The sequence below is a fragment of the Rhipicephalus sanguineus genome, chromosome 2 (genome assembly GCF_013339695.2).
Source record: "Rhipicephalus sanguineus isolate Rsan-2018 chromosome 2, BIME_Rsan_1.4, whole genome shotgun sequence".
Taxonomy (NCBI): domain Eukaryota; kingdom Metazoa; phylum Arthropoda; class Arachnida; order Ixodida; family Ixodidae; genus Rhipicephalus; species Rhipicephalus sanguineus.
In genome coordinates this window covers 57,059,471-57,076,208 of record NC_051177.1, presented here as the reverse complement: position 1 = coordinate 57,076,208, position 16,738 = coordinate 57,059,471, and the positions used below count along the sequence as shown (strand labels likewise).

The 16,738-nt window shown below is 45.5% G+C and overlaps 1 protein-coding gene across 1 annotated transcript in view; it reads right to left on the bottom strand.

The window, feature by feature from the left end:
- The window catches only part of LOC119383011 (serine/threonine-protein phosphatase with EF-hands 2), a 236,173-nt gene that overhangs the window by 59,879 nt on the left and 159,556 nt on the right, over positions 1-16,738 (bottom strand). The window contains exons 3-5 of the mRNA XM_037650970.2: positions 13,363-13,459; positions 8,572-8,738; positions 5,936-6,097 (exon numbers count right to left, since the gene is read on the bottom strand). Of these exons, the coding sequence (XP_037506898.1) occupies positions 5,936-6,097; positions 8,572-8,738; positions 13,363-13,459 (426 nt within the window). The remainder of the gene's footprint in view (positions 1-5,935; positions 6,098-8,571; positions 8,739-13,362; positions 13,460-16,738) is intronic.

The window sequence follows — 16,738 nt, the reverse complement described above, 5'->3', positions numbered from 1 at the left end:
ACTAAGGTTATGCTTACGACTCGCGACTTGGCGAGCCAGCTCCTAAAAAAAAAGGACATTATAGAACAACTGCGTGATTTATGTCGTGCATACAAAATGAAAGACAGCAAATTGAAACATCAGGTGCAATGTAAGCAGAATACACGGTCATCATGTTATAAAAAAGTGACTTAAACGCATTAGGTAAACAATATAATCAAACAAGAAACAATGCATTTATTTAAGAATATTAAGCATCTTCGTGAAGAAAATGTTCAAAAATTGCTTTTTTGTAATGTTTTCTATTCTAGAATAATGTTCTTTCTGCATAAATTATTTAGAAGTCGTGGCAATTCATTTTCTAGTAAGTGCCAACCATACTGTTTTTTTATACGTTTGAACAATCCGTTCATCACTTTGCCGAGCTGTGTGGGTACGTTCGCGTTTTGACAGATTAGAAACCTGTCGCAGAAACGATGCGTTTTGGGTTATTTCGCGTTTGAAGGCTACAGATAAACGATATTCATATAATTTTTCAACCGGAAGTACTTTATATTTGCGAAAAAGCTCTTTAGTATGCTGTAGTATAGGGACATTTGCAACAATCCTAATAGTTTTTGTTTGAGAATATATAAATTTTTAAAGTTTTCTTTTGATGTCTTACCCCAAATAAGGTGGCAGTAATTAAGTCGCGACTCAAAAAGCGAATGATACAACAACTTCGGGGTGCTTGAGGAAACAACATGCTGATTTCGGAAAAGGACACCAATTATTTTAGATAACTTGGAGATGACGTGTTTCGAGAAGTGTTTCCAGAAGGTGTTTCAAATAGACGATTTTACCGTTGAGATGCACATTTGTGTCTCCGGTTTGAGATAAATGAAAGAAGGAAATTTTTGAGCGCTCGCCTCTTTGTTTGACACAACCTTAATGAAAACCAGCAGATAATGGAGCCAAGGAAGGTATAGGGGGCGTTAATTGTGCTGTTTTAAGTGTAATATAACAATTTTGATATAGATGTGAAGAAAGTTTTGATGTAAGTGATTTTCATTATGGTTTTAGATAAAAAACTTGAGCGCCTTGTTAAATTTTGTCGGGGATTTTGACACCGCTGCTAAGCCAAACACAATGTTTTGGGCAGTAACGACGAACCTTTAACTCATAATATGCGCAATATGGACCGGTGGCGAGTAGTGGGATTTATCCAATTTTTGTGGCACATACCCGTTTATGATGGACCGTGACGACGACAAGACGCGCCGACAAGGCAACACACGGAGGTGCTTCGCCCCTAAAACAGGTGCAAAGAGCACTGACTTCCAAGCAGATTTATTTCGGTGAAGTGCATATATACAAGGCGAGGGAGAAGGCAAAGAAGGGCACGCGCATCGCTGCCACATCATCTGACATGCTTCAAACGTACAATCACGTTTGCCCTAAAGCCCGGTAGGGAAATAGAAATCTTGACTCGAAAGCGCAATAGAGGGTGCGCTGAAACACATTTCACCCAGCTTATTTATCAATCGCGTTTCAATAACTTCGCGAGTTAACTGGAGCCTGGTTGGAAATCTAGTTGGAAGTCAGCGCTCTTTGTATCTATTTGTTATGTCCCGTTTCCTATTCATGTATGCGTTGTTAATGCTTTCTCATGGAACTAAGCCATCCTCGCTTTCTTTAGGCTCCCTCCAAAAAAAAGAAAACATTCATTCATGCATTCATTGCCGATGTTACGTTTTCTGTGAATATTGCCTCTGCATGTCAAGATAAAACGAATGCAGAATGCCCAAGTTCCCCTGTGGAGAAACCCACCCGAGTGAACGACAGACTTTCAGTGTTTCCCATTTTTCTTGTTCCTAATTCTACCTCTCCTATTTAGGCTCTAAACCGGCTCGCCGACTGAACGGTATTACACGTCATGCCAACTGGAACGTCGTTCCGCCTCTTGTTCTCCTGCGCACGCACGCCAACAAAGGCTGAAAAACGATCGATTCGGGCGTTTCTCTCGCTACATCCGGGCTCATCATTTCCTTTATCCGTTCGGTTCACTAGCAGCGGCATAACCCACGTAATCCGAACCCGGGTCTCACTGACATCCATTATTTCGGGGACGGGCCGGATACGACAACGTTTTGTACGCCGCGCTTTCAACAGAAAGACCGCGAATACGGAACAGGAACGACATCAAAAGTGCGCCTGTGCGTAAAAAGTGTATAACGTTTCACCCGCTGACAGATGATTAAGAAGGCCCAACTTTCCTTTCTGGCGGGAGACGTTGATTAAAAGTTTTGTTCGTCATCGTCAATTTTCACTCATCGCTGCGTTTTTGGGGAGAGGCAGGCTCATAGACCATTCGTACAGCCGGTAGTGAAAAATGGCACGTCGTCCATTCTCGAAACGGGGGACGTCGTCGTCGTCAAACATCGCGAGTGTGAAAGACAGAACGGAACGAAACAAAAACGACAAGACGTGACCACAAGATCTGTCGCGGCGTCATCGGAGACGCGAGTACAAACCGCAAGATCACCTCCGCGCGTTTCATAACGAAATAGGAGCCGGTCAGGCGCAAAAAAGCGTCAGCCTGTCGTTTCCGTCCATTTCTTTTTGCGCTCGTCGCTCTCGTCAGGGCCAAAACAACGTCCAAACAGCGCAACGCCCCCCCCCCCCCTCCTCCACCGCGACAGAAGCAAAGACCAAAGGGAAACCGCGCTTCCTTTTGCGGTTGACTTCGGCCACCGCAAAGCGAAGCTGCACTGAGGTAAGGACGGAGGTAGAAGAACGGTCTCGGAATGAGGTTGTCGGTACGGTGCTCCAAATTAGGCTCCCAATCGCTGTCTGGCGTTTCTTTCTCTTTCTTTCTTTCTTTCTTTCTTTCTTGCTTTCTTTCTTTCTTTCTTTCTTTCTTTCTTTCTTTCTTTCTTTCTTTCTTTCTTTCTTTCTTTCTTTCTTTCTTTCTTTCTTTCTTCCTTTCTTTCTTTCTTTCTTTCTTTCTTTCTTTCTTTCTTTCTTTCTTTCTTTCTTTCTTTCTTTCTTTCTTTCTTTCTTTCACCGGCAATGTTTCTCCCAACAGAGGCTGCGGAACTGCAAAAATCAAGCGCTCTTTCGTGAAGACGGACGACAGGAGACACGATCAAGAAGAAAGAAAGAAGAAGCGAACTGAAATAATAAAAGTGTTTAGGGAAGAACAACCTGCGTTGCACAGAGCTTTTCGCGCACCCTCGCTGCGCGCGGAGAGTCCTAGCGAGCTGGTGGTACGATGGACGCGGCGCAACTTGCGTCACGTCTTGAGGGAACAACTTTCGGCGAGTTCATATATAAAGCCGCGGTAAAGTTCGACGCTAAGTCGCCGACGCGATAACTCGATAATTGACAAGTTTCGACGCACCATAAAGCTCGTAATAGAAACGTCGTCTTGAGAACTGGCCGCTTGGGAGTTGGTAATGGACTTGAGGATAGCGAAAGCCGGAGAATATGGCGGATGCGGAATACGCAGGTATTGCTTTTTTCGTTTGTTTTTAACACGCAGTGTTCTTAGCCGAGTTGACCACCGACTTCTTCTGGTCCGTTCGTGTCGTGTAGTGTAGCAAAAGAAGAAAAAGAAAAGAAAGAAAAAAGAAAACCTCGCGACACAGCAGCGCACTTACCACACGGGTACATTATGCAAAAAAAAGAAAGAAAGAAAGTTGCTGCAACCGACTAGATCATCTATGGTTTCACAGTTAAAGCAAAAGGGAGTGCGTATAATGGGGTAAATTATGCGCAGCGCTAAAACAACGGAGAGCCTCTGTAACCGCATTTAATGTTATTAAATCACACGATCCGTGATAAAATGTGTTTAATAAGGGTCGACTTAGCGTGCGTAGTGTTGAGTTGAGGGCGGGGTTAGTAACTGGCAGTAGTGACAAAACGTTATTTAACGGTTTGAATTCACAGTACACGCACATTCACAAGGATAAACACCCAGGCTATTAGTTAAACGTTAATATAAATACTACTTATATCAATATTTTGAGCGAGTTCTGCCACAGGCAAATTCGAAAGGGTTGTGCAAGGACCAAGGGCTCTATTGAACAAATAAGACATCTGATTAAAAGTATGCCGGATAAAGCGATTTCTGAATAGCGGGCGAATGCATGTCTGCAACGGCAATGTGCGACAGGTGAGTGGGAGAGAGGATACGTTCAACCGGCAGGGAAGGGAACATTGTTTCGTCTCGTGTCACCGAAGGAGCAAATAGAAATTGATTGGTCGCGGGGCACCGCTTTTAGTTGTCATGGTATGACGCGCTGCATGTCGGCGCGGCCACCGATTCGGGGGAAAGCATACACAGTCGATTTAGACGGCTCTGCGCGCGTGAATTTTACTAAGTACACCCTCCAGCAAATGTTTACGGGACGCGATATTTTCCAGAAAGCTGGATTCCCATTTTGGCTGGGAACATCGCCCCCAATTAATGTTGTTGTTCTTGTGACCTGTAGCGTCACCCGCTAGATTAGAAGCGCCGTGCGCCATCGGAGCAGAAATGCGCATATGCAGTGGAGCCCACGTCCCGTAAACTTTTGCCGCTGGGCGTACTGTCACTTGCATTGCTTGCATTACGCAGATCTCAAAGTTGCCTGCCATTCAAGCGGATTCTGTCGAAAATACCTGTTACGAGTTCGAGAGTGGCGCGAACGCGCTGAAATTTAAAACTTCCGTTTGAATGTCTCGAAATGACTGCGTCTGTACACACGGCGTTTTTATTTAGTGCTATTCAGTGAAGCCTTCGAGACCCAAAGGCGTTACTGTACAAAATGTGCACCTGCGAATAACGAGGCTGCGCAACTCATGATAACAAGGACGTCAGCGAAGGAATAAAAGTAAAATACGAAGATTCAAATGGTACTAAATGGTTATGCAAATGGGTGTAAGACATGCAGAAGAACAATCTTGTGTTAGAAACATGGGAGCATGAAGAAGTAAGTATTCAATGAAATACAAAAAGAGAAGTGCAGAAAGGACGAGAGCACCACAAGGCTTAACGGCATGCGCTGACAACCAAGCGACGTTGACATGTCCTGTCCAAAAAGCGAGGGTGTGTGTCGGACGCTGGGCAGTTTTGTTGCCGGAAAGACGTGCGTTATTGAAGAAAGTCGCACGAGGCTATTGCATTGGGGCAGAAAAGAGTCGTTCGTTGCTAACGGTGCCGCCTTAATTGAGGGTGCGCTGTCACGTTCCTGTGATCCAGATGAGAAGTTATATCACTTGTACAGCCATGGGTATATTCATTTATTACGTGACTCATTCTTTATTGCAGGCGCTATAAGAGAGACAAGTGGCTGTTACCTGTTTGCTCAAACAACAGGTAAGCGCCTGATAGTTCGAAAGTTTTATGAACCGAGGATGGCTGGTGTTAGGATAAAAGTTTGGCGTACAACAGGCATTTGAAATGGCGGTTGCTCTGTCGAGATGCCGGTACCGACAACAGATTTTGTCGCAGATGAATGCGCATTCTAAACAGCGTAAACACAACGACTATGCGAATGCGTGAAGCATACTTGGGTACACTCTTAATCAGTTGCTTCTTAATTTGATAGCGATAGCCCAGTAGAATTTTTACTTTTTATCCTTTTCTGTCTGTAACTAGCACTTTAAACAGGATTTTAGTAAGAGTGATAATTCACACACTCGCTGGCTTCTATGTTTCTGCTTCCTCTATCACTTATGGGACAGCTATGCGCATGTTTTCTTCTTTTTTTGTCTCTTGTGCTAGTACCCAGGCGAAAAGCCGTCGTCAGGAATAGATGACAACGGCTTTAATTATTTTTACCTCATGAAAAAAAGAGAAAAGAAAGAATCAGTGTCCGCGAGGCTGCTGTCAATCACGATTTTTCTAAGAAGAATCTCGTTCGTTCTCTCGTGTAAAAGAAGACGCACCAACGAAGTATGCCACAGAAGAATACACAGAGATGAGACGGACCTTGTAGAAGACGGTGAGCAGGTCGTCGAGCTTTCCGTGCAAGTCGCCCACCACGGTGATCTGCTTGGCGAACGCCGTCGAGGCGGCGCTCACGTTCGGCTTGGTCTGCAGGTAGCGACGCGCCTCGTGCAACACCAGCAGCACGTACCGGGCGTGCAGTGTCTGCGCATGCAGTCGGGCGAAAGCGTTGTCAAAAAAGAAAGAAAAAACACACTCAAATTTAAAGAAGTTATACACAGATGAATGCCAGTTTGAGCAACTGATACACTGAAAACAGCTAAGTTGTGTGAGGCATGGCTCGAGCACTGCGAGAGGGACGCTTCAGAGCATATATAAAGCTGACAGGCCGCCGTAAGCTAAAGTAGACGAAGTGGAGCATGAAAGCGTTTTTTCCATTAAAATAGTTGCTGCTTAAGTGTAGAAGAATGTGGTCACGTGCAGCTACGGACATTGCAACTGTCTCACCCAAGGCTGACCCCCGAGAACGCAAGGGGAGGCTATCGGAGGCTGGTGTTCAAAGGTGGTCCCCATCTCAAGGACTTGGTAGGGCAAGAGCTCCTCCGCTTTGGTGGGTTCACGAGAAACAAGGTCGAAGTATACAGCGTGATGTGGTCAATAGGTAGTACACATACATTAATTAAGTATACGGGTGAACAGAGAAGAAGCATAAGTTAAATTCGATGCGAACGCGCCGACAAGTAATTTAAGTGGTCAATATCGTCAAAGCCTTCTAGTCCAATCGATGTCATCGGTCTGATGCGTCTCTGGGCAAGTTCATACTTTTTCTTGGCCACTTTTAACTACAGGCCACTTTCGGAGCAGGCTGTCCTAGAATGCCGACCTTACCAGTCGCCGCACAAGAAATCGTTTAAGACGCTATATGGAAGTTTTTTTTTTACGTATAAAAAACACAAACAAAACAACATCTTAGACCGATTCACTGAAGACGCCTTTCGCGAAGAATACAGTATAAGTTAAATATTACATTTTGTTCCTGAAAAAAAAAAAGATAGCGCGGGAGAAGGAATCTGCCTGAGGGCGGAGAGCAGCCATTAGCGCCAGGGTCATATGGGAAGGTTACCAAACGCAGCAACAGCTGTAATTGCCCAAAGTCTTCACTGAATGGGCTTCTACAGTTTAGCTTGTTACCTACGAAAGCAAGGGCTACGTTTGTGTCTCCATTCGACAATAATCTGGCGTCTCAAGTTTAGTATGGCTCCTTTCTTTCTCTCCTTTGAGTGGTACAATCCGAAGCGCAGCAAACGGTATCTACGGCTCATTTCTCTCGGTTTCGAGCTCAATGACCCAGGGGGCTACTATACTTTAATCTATAGCGTCACGTTCGAGCTTAAGCTACGTTTCATTTGGCAGAGACACACGTCCCCGATCTCCTCGCGCCGGCGACGCGAAGAAAACGCGAGGTCCGTGGGATGCCACCGCACGGAGTGGCCATTGTATCGCACCAATAGCCACTGAGTGTCAGAAGTGAGGCACGTGCGTCTCCTCCGTGAAAGCATCACTGTTGAGAAGCGAACGCTCTCGAGGCATCAGCTCACCGCTCAAGACAGAGTCACACCCGATTACACCCGATCGCTTTGATTCCACTGTTTTACTGCCAGATGCGCACCATTGCCTCGCACGTATTGTCATGGAAGCAGAATGAAATGCCTTCCGCATTACAAGCACCACAGCTCGAGTGTGGAGGCACTCTCCGAAATTTCATGAAAATTTCATGACCACATAGTCCGTCAAACAGAGGTATCTGAGCGCGCATTCGAAATTCCCTCAATTCGACTTAAGCAGCGAGGTTATTCACTTTTATCACGCTCTTCTTCTCCAGTTACCGACAAGAGATAGGAAAAGCGGCAAATCAGGCCGCACACAAAGGAACGTGTTTGTTCAAACAATGCTCCACCACTTCCGGTAGTCGGTCAACTCGCTCTTTTTCTGCAACTGGTATAGCGAAGGGATTATTCTTACCGCCCGACTATGCCTCTTGATTAGCTCAATTGGCACGTCGACAGTTTTTATAAGGAAGTGGTCCAGGGTTTTAAACACTGACTGGGCCCAGCCTTTTTCTTGAATAGTTCTCTTTTCGAGAAGTTTTCGTGGTTCTCCCTAATATTTTCAGGGTTAGTTGTGTTTCGTTTGTGTCAATTTCACCTTTCGCAAATCCATTTCGACGACTTTAGCCGATACCCGTGTCAATAAGATTGCGAGGCTGTACACATTCGCTGATCGTGGACTGCTCATAGAAACGAGGGCATCTGAAGAAAACGCACAAGACTAGCGTTCATTCGCAACTATAATTACATTATTGAAAAAGAAACACACATATCAACACCACAGTCTTGTGATTTTCTTCCTCGGTCGTTGTTTCTGCGTGTGGTGCTCGATCAACAACATGAATACGTACAGTCAGTGTCAAACGTTTATAGACCACGACACACAAGAAGAAGCTGACTATTCCTGCTACTCCGGCAGGCAGCCTTGAATTTGTAGATTTTCGCAGTTCGACCGGATACATTCCCAAATTGCTGAGAAATTCAAGCGTTTCTCAGACATAGCGGTCTCTAAACTTTTGACGCCGGCTGCACCGACAGGTTCAGTTTGCAATTTCAGGGTTGTGCGCTCACCCTGCGGTCCTTGAAGCCCTGTATGAGCGCGTCCACCTGATTGGTGGTGAGCGGGAGCCGCAGGTGTGGACCCCTGTACGCCTCCTCGATGACCACTTCGTCGGGGTTCGTGTTGCGCCACAGCTCCTGCTCGGCCAGCTCACTCTTCTCCAGCTCCTTCGGACGACCTGCTCGAAACCAGTCACGTACGGGCGCATGTTTATAGCTTCGTCTCCCGAAGCACGCGTATGAACGGGCAGGAAGGCAGCGCGCCCTCTTAACCATACACCCCTTCTTGCAAGTCGCAGTACGTGTTTTCTAGAGCGATCAGTTCGGACGTTCGCTACGCCACCACTATCTCCGTTAAAGTGAACGAGAGACCGTGTTTATCGCCTTAGAAGCAACAAATGCCCTCTGTAAATAGTTCACCTCTATCCTCTCCCTCTTTCTCTGCCCATTCTCCTCTCTCATACACTTATGGCCGCCGTCAAGGTGTCAGCCGCTCGAGCTAGACAGTTAAAGTACGGCCATCGATTGTCGTCTTCCTTTTCCCCTTGTGTACACATTTGCCCAAATAAACAACCCCTAACTACTACTCTTGCTTGAAAAGGTTTAAGATTTGCCCTCCTGGAGAGTACGTTTCGCTTCTGGCAACTGTATTGTCGAATAAATGAACAAGAGGCAGGATCAAACGGTTAAAGGAAACGACAGAACACGCGTCTTGCGTGCTGTTTCACTGAGGGAGGTATGATCAACGCCGCTAAATTGCTGGGCAGCTGTGGGAAATATTCTGCGTAATTACCAGCTGCGTACATTTCTCTGGATTCTACTGTTTTCTCTCACTGTTCTCCCTCACCAGCGGCCGCGAATGTTTATCCGGCTCGAAAACCCGCAATACTTGTACTCCGTCTCACTAACTGCATGCATTGCTGCGAAGTGTCGTGCCAATTGCTTCTTACAAAAGCCGGCTACGTGTTCGCTGGTGTACTGATCTTTTCATGAAAGTTCCATTCAGCCACGGTTGGGCGTAGGGCGTAGGGCGATGAGTGGCGGACAATAGAGGGGCATTCTTGTGGTTCTCTGTCCTGACTGGATGATGGGTCGCGTAGCTTCGGCTTTACTGCACATAATTATTGATAAAGTGTTGCAACGTCGACGGAAGTGACATTTAGTGAACCGCTGTTAGAAGAGGCTTAAGGCTCAACTTAGCGCCCACTGCTTGTAACGCATTCTGGGCCACTTAGGGCTTGCACCGTCCACCTTGCGATTTACGGTCAGTCCAACGGCCGCGGCTATACAACTCGGCTCGCAACAAGAGCGCTGCTTCGCTACACGAATGACGTTCACGTACGCTGCGTCCTCTAGTTGGAACAGACGCACCGGTAAGCTTAATGTGGGAGGCCATTCAGCCTGCATAATTGAAGGACTAGTTCGTAAAAGTTCTGCAAGTACTTTTAAGACATGGCTTTACTTAATGACCATAGAGCAGTGGTTCTCAGCTATGGATGTTTCGGAGACCGCTTATGGACCAGTGGAAATGACGAGGGACCTCTTGAAGTGAGAGAATTGAAGGGGTCATAAACTTACACAACATTCAGCGTGAATTAGGCGCCTTTTATTTCTCCTGGGCAAAAAAATAGTCAAACTAAAGTGCCACGCCGATTCGATCTCAAAAGCTTGTCAACAAGTCGTGCGGTCTGCAGCCACATTCAACCTATTTCTAGCTGTGTTTGCTCTTCAAATATGCAAGCCTAGGAAAAATACGCTCGCGTGAATATGTTGTAGAAAACTGAAACAAAAGCATTACAGCCATCTCATGGATAAGAGGAAACATAAGTCAACTCCGCCGCAATGTGAAACTGTTATGCGGGGAAGCATACCAAAAATTAGAAGGGGCCGCTCTCACGGGATTTAGCGTGCCTCCAAAAAAACGTTTTTTTTTTTTTTTTGAGGATGGGTTTTGCAGGCCCTCAGAAATGGCTTCACGGACCCCCTGGGGTCTACGGACCCCCATCTGAGAACCAATGCCATAGAGATGGCCACGGCATGCCTGTATTCAGTGACCGCGCAAGCAAACAACTATCTAAGCAGGCGCCAGCGCTGACGCAAACGGCAGCGAACTAGCTGCACTGTTCGCGGGTTAAACTAGATATTCCAACACTTGCAACGCAAAGTGAACCACTCTAGCGGGGAAAACTCAGCGACGCTTCCGGGAGCTCTGTTGTTCTTCCTCGTAACATTTGTTGAGACGAGAAAGAGTTTGCAAACGGCTTACGTAGCACTGTAAGCGACCAAAGTGAAGACTAAGTCTGGAGCTAAAAGGTTTGAGCTTAGGAGCGAACAATGCCCGGAGCAATGTTTTTGCCATTTTGCGAACACGGAGTGCAAGAAGAGCAATAAGTGAAACACCGGGGTCGCAGCTAAGTGTGCACGCACCTTGCTATCTGTCTTGCGTATCTTTTAATTTTTTTTTCTAAGCAACAAAGTTGCGCACGTACTCTGCTTGGCTCTTTGTCCTACTTTGTTTTGCTTCTCAGCAACAAAGTTGACGAGCGGGAGCTTTCAAATGGGCTTACCAAATTTGTTCTTCTCAATTTACCCGCTAAGGTCTGTTGTTTGCTCCTTTCAGTGCTTTTCGTATATATTTCTAAAATTTATTTTGCTGACTTAGGATTTCAGTTAGCGGCGAACGTAAGTATATATCGCCAAAACAAGGCAGACAAGATCATAACATCTCGTTTTCGTTGTTTTGTGTTTTGACCAGTAGTATATTTCAACCCTTTATTATTATTTTTTATTCGGTATCACTCGATCTAAACGGATCGAGTGATAGCTGACTCGACTCTCGAAAAGTTCTTCCGAGCTTAAACCCGAAAATGGCGGGACAAACGATAGATTGATGAACTCATCGACGAGCTGACGCGATTACCTCACAGGATAAAAACATCGAGGGGTAGGGCCCGGGATACTCGCAAACTACACAGAGGCGAGGGCCTCTTTGTTATCCGTAACACGATCCGTGCCCTTTTATCTGACCCTTGCGTTATACAAACTTTCGTTAGTACCTTACGTCGGCAAATGTTTAGAAAAAGAAAACATGATTTTTTTTTTGTTCTCTCATCCCCTGCCTCCCCTCTGCTTATTTTTCTCTTCTCCGAAGGGCGCAGTGAAGGTGCTGGGTCTTTTCCTGCTGCTTTCCTTTTTTTCCGTTTCTGTGTTTCATATTTATTTCGCTTTTTGTGTACCCCATGTTTTGAAACTAAACCAGAAGCGCTATGTTTCTGCAGGAAGAGCACCTCTGCCGCATGGAAGGTTGCAACGCAACGCATCGTAAGGTATATGCGTATAGTTGCTTGCTTGACCAGAAACACGACCCTCTTCGGCTGACAGTTCAAAAGAATGGGCAGTAAACAGTGAAGTCCGCTTTCGCACGTAGTCGAAGCAACACTTCCTTTCTGAAAGCCCAAAGCGGAGCAACTTTATCTGGCATGACAACACGTCTGAGGCTTCATTTATAGCCGCTCTAATATAAGCGAAGGTCGAGCGGTTATGCATGTAAGAAGTGGGATGTAACGAGAGAGACTCGTTGTTCCTGACATCATTTCCGGTCAAGTGCCGAACCTTTATCACCTGAACGAAAACGCTTCTTGCCATTTACAACGATGATGAAAGAGGTTCTCAATTCAATTCTGCAGTTTAGGAGCCCGTTTATCGCACTTGAGAAACATTTGTTTCGCATGTTTTCGAAATTCCCGCGAGGAAAAAGGCCGGAAAGAAAGTGACAAAAAGATGTTGCGTCTCGCAATAAAGGAGCATTCAGACGCTGCAGTAATGTGCGTGCCCTTGTAGGACCGGAAATGTACCTGCCTAGAGCTCAATAACTTAACGCTCAGCAAAGATTCGCGTAGGTGGGAAATCCGCAGCGTGGCTACGTCTTTTCATAATCGCGGGGAAGAGAACGCGCATGCAACCAGTGGGCAGGAACAGTGTTGTGGCGAACTTACTACATCGACTGCAGTTATTGCTTAAAGGCGGGCTTTAGAAGTTTGCTCGTGTGTCCGACTCTTCCGGCACACTTTCATAGGAGATGTTCCTGTCGCATAATCAAGTTCACCTGCAATAAGAAATGAAGGCAGCGAAACCTGACGTGACACGACGTGACACGAAGTAACGTAATGTTATCGTGAGTTATGGTGCTGAATAAAGCAAAACATGCTTCAGGACGCCATACAAAAACTGACATAAACTCTCAGGTATTAAACACATATAAATGCCCTACAAAAGGTGGACGCGTAGCTCAAATGGTAGAGCATCGGACGCTTAATTCAAAGGTTGTGGGTTGGGATCTCACCGATGGAAAGGGTGATTTTCAGTCCACTTTAATAGACTTCAATTTAAGTGAGAATCATTACAATATAGTTAAGAAACCACAAATAATGCCCCCTATGTTTTCATTGGCTTAATTATCTGTCGGTTTCATTAGTTCAATATAGTGACTACACATAAAGAATTAATACCGACCTTAATGATAGACATATTTTTCTTCTTTCTCCAGACCAGTATCGTCACAAATACGTAACACCTGTTTCAGATCCGTTTTCAAGAAGATATAACTTGCCCCCCATCTCTCTTTTTTTTTAAATCCTGGATAGTATCGAAACTAAACTAGGCTAACATTTTGAAATATGCATCTTTTGAAAACGTTGTGCATTTAATTACATTGGTCTACAGCGGTAAAGTTCAAGAAAGGGTGCTTATTACAGACATTTTCCTCATTTTTAGGGCATCTAGGTGCCTCGTATATGTGCTTACCCCTGAGAGACTGCGCCGGGCTGTTCGATATCGCTGCTGCTACGGAGGGCTTCACGTTGGAGAGGTGGGTTAGGAGGTCGTGGAAGAAATTGTGTAACTGCAAAAGAAAGACAAGAAAAAGAAACATCTGTCAATCGGACATCAGAACTACGCAGAGAAGCCAACATAGAAGCACAGGCCCAGACACGATACGTAAACTGTGAGTTCAGTATATGGGGCTAAATATCATCATTCGAAGGAAAAAAAAAAAAACTTCAAAATTTTGAATAGAGCCTGCGACTTACCTGTCCAGAAAGTTCGCAGGAACAGTTGTTTTGATCATGTGGTTAATTTCCGAAAAGAGCACCGATTTGTGTAATTTTATCAGTCGACGTCACGAACTAATGATCTACACGCATAGGTCGGTAAACTCACTCATGAGTCGACTCAATCAGACTCGGATAAAGCCGTGAGTCTGAGTGAGGTCCACTTAGTCTGCCCACCTATACCCAAAAGAAGTCTCTCAGTGCAACTCTGATTATGGCCTATGCCTCCAGAATTCGTCAGGCGAAGCTCTCTAGAAAGACGAGATAGCTAGTTCAGCTCTTCATTCTTTGTCATTCCCCTAATCTATAACATCGGAAACCAACTTATGTTTCGCTTCTATTTCTGTCCATTTAAACTGGCCCGCTTTGAGAGAGCGTGCATTATGATAATATTCCTGCCTACGCGCAGCAGAGTGGCAGGAATGTTGATAGCTACAGAAGGACTTAACATAAGCAAGAACTGCTCGCAACAGCTAGCTATCGAGAGTTGCAGGGCCAGAAGCCCACCCTGACTCAAATAGGCAGGGCTGGCGGCCATAATGAGGCGTAACTGGGCGAGTTAGTCTGCGTACCATACACCCCAGCTCGCCCGAGGCTAGCCGGCCTGCACGGAACACCATTCGCATTCCATCTCCTGTGGATCGCGGATGTATTTGGGGGAGGATCCGAGGCGCAATCCTCCTAATATTTAATGCCCTCCGTGGAACTCGTTCCACGAGCGCGCTTTTCTCAGGGGAGACTCTACGGTTCAGTTCACCAACCGTAACGCTTTACATTATAATCATGGCGACGGCACCCACAATAGACCTGAGTGCTTGTTCAGGTGCATTTCAGGAAGACGTGTAGATTGACTTCGTGACGAATTACAACGTTGTGGCAGCTCTTTAAAATTGCGTTTGAAGCATGAAATAAATCACTGACAGCCCACGTTGCAATGATGAAATATAAGTTAACTTTGATGAAGAAGTTGTCTAACTAGACCTCGAGAATAGCAGCGCTTCCCGAGCATCCATTATTAAAATGTGCCGCGAGAACTTTTGATGTTTCCGTTAGCAATTTACAACAAAAGATAAGTGACGTGTTACAAGCTTCGGGCCAATTAATAATAATAATAATAATAATTATATCGGAGGCTTAACGTCCCAAAACCCCGATATGATTATGAGGGACGCCGTAGTGGAGGGCTGCGTAAATGTCGACCACCTGCGGTTCCTTAATGTGCGCATAAGTCTAAGTACACGGACCTCAAACATTTTCTTCGGGACAATTCTATAGCTGGAATGACGGTGCATCTTTCAGCAGAATTTGAAGGTACATATATGAAACTGTCGCTGGTATTAGAATTTCGGCTTGCTGGAAATAGATTTTTGCCGCGATATTTTCTTTATTTGTTTCAGTTTGCTATATGTAGTTTTCTTTGCTTGTTTGTTTTTGTTCTTGGGTAACATTTATTATTTTTTTGCGCTGTAGAACTTATAGAAATGAAGTATCCGAGGGGATATAAACCTCATGATAATTGATGGTAACGCAGGCTAAGGACAAGGACAAAAAGAAAGACACATTTGACACCACACGGCGCTGTGTGGTGTCGAATGTGTCTTTCTTTTGTCTTTGTCCTTAGCCTGCGCTACCAATGAATTATCATGCTATACCAACAAGCCCAAATCGCCACCCTCATCGATATAAACCTCAACATTTCCACAGCAAACAAGCAAGAACAGAACAGAACAGAATAGAGGAAAATTTCTGCTAAGCAGGCATGACTTCACTACCTTTCGAATTGAATTTCGCTATTCCAGCACGTATCCTTATGTCGACAATAATAGAGGCTAATCATAAAGCGAATATTCATGATTAGCTACCTGGACAGTGCGATTTTTCGTGCATGCTTGCTCCTTCAGGTAACTGATCTGTACAGGCGTAAGTGCGCAGTGTGCCCAAAGCGATTTACAAAGAGCTATGTTCGAGGAAAAAAAAAAGAAATATAGTCACTGGTAGTTGTACCAGTGACCTTGCTTTTAGCAACAACACCGTTCCGGCCTTCGTGTACGCCAGGAGCGTCAGGTGACCAGGGCGGTTAGCGTGATCGAGGACGGTCATCTCTCTATATCCGTGGCAAGAAAGTCAAGCGCGGTATATAGAGCGCGGTATATACACCTGCTAGCCGCGCGCCGTTTGGTAACTCGGCTAACAAAGTTTGGAAGACGGGAAAGGGGCAGACGGACGTCGGTGAGGGTTCGTTGCGAACACGACACGCGTCCAGGGGTGGCTAGCCCCACTTGCCCCCTTTTCCCTCTGCCGGCCGCACTCATTGCGCATTCACGGGCCGCAGCCGCGCCACTGCCATGCATATTGGATGCGCCACACAGCAGCAACACGGGCAGCAGCCGGCGCGGAAGGAGTCATCATGTGAGTCCACTTGCACGGCTGAGCATCGGCAGCCGGCTGCTTCGTCAGCGTGGACATGTGCAAAGCAAGCGTACAAAATGGAACGTGCAACAGTACTAGATAGATAGATAGATAGATAGATAGATAGATAGATAGATAGATAGATAGATAGATAGATAGATAGATAGATAGATAGATAGATAGATAGATAGATAGATAGATAGATAGATAGATAGATAGATAGATAGATAGATAGATAGATAGATAGATAGATAGATAGATAGATGAAGAAACTCGGATGAGTGAAGCGTAGTCCGGAAAGGCTGATTTTGGCTCGAGAAACAATGGTCACAAGATCATTTGCATGAGAAACGAGCACGATCGGCCAAGTACTGGTTCATTTTTTTTTTTTTTTTACTGCGCAGCATTTCTTGGCGAACCCAAGGCACTTTGAGCGTTTCTACCCACGTATCTATCTATCTATGTAGCCGCCTACGTCTGGGTGCTCTGGTGATCCCCTCCTTATCTTGGTGTAGACCAAAATTGGCATGGGAGGGTAAGAGGATTTGACGAATATGACTGCGGGGTCATGACATGAATAACGTGAAAATCCTGTCGTGTACGTCGTCAAACCCTTTCCTCCAGACACGTGTGGCACATACCCGTTTACCACGGGCCGCGGT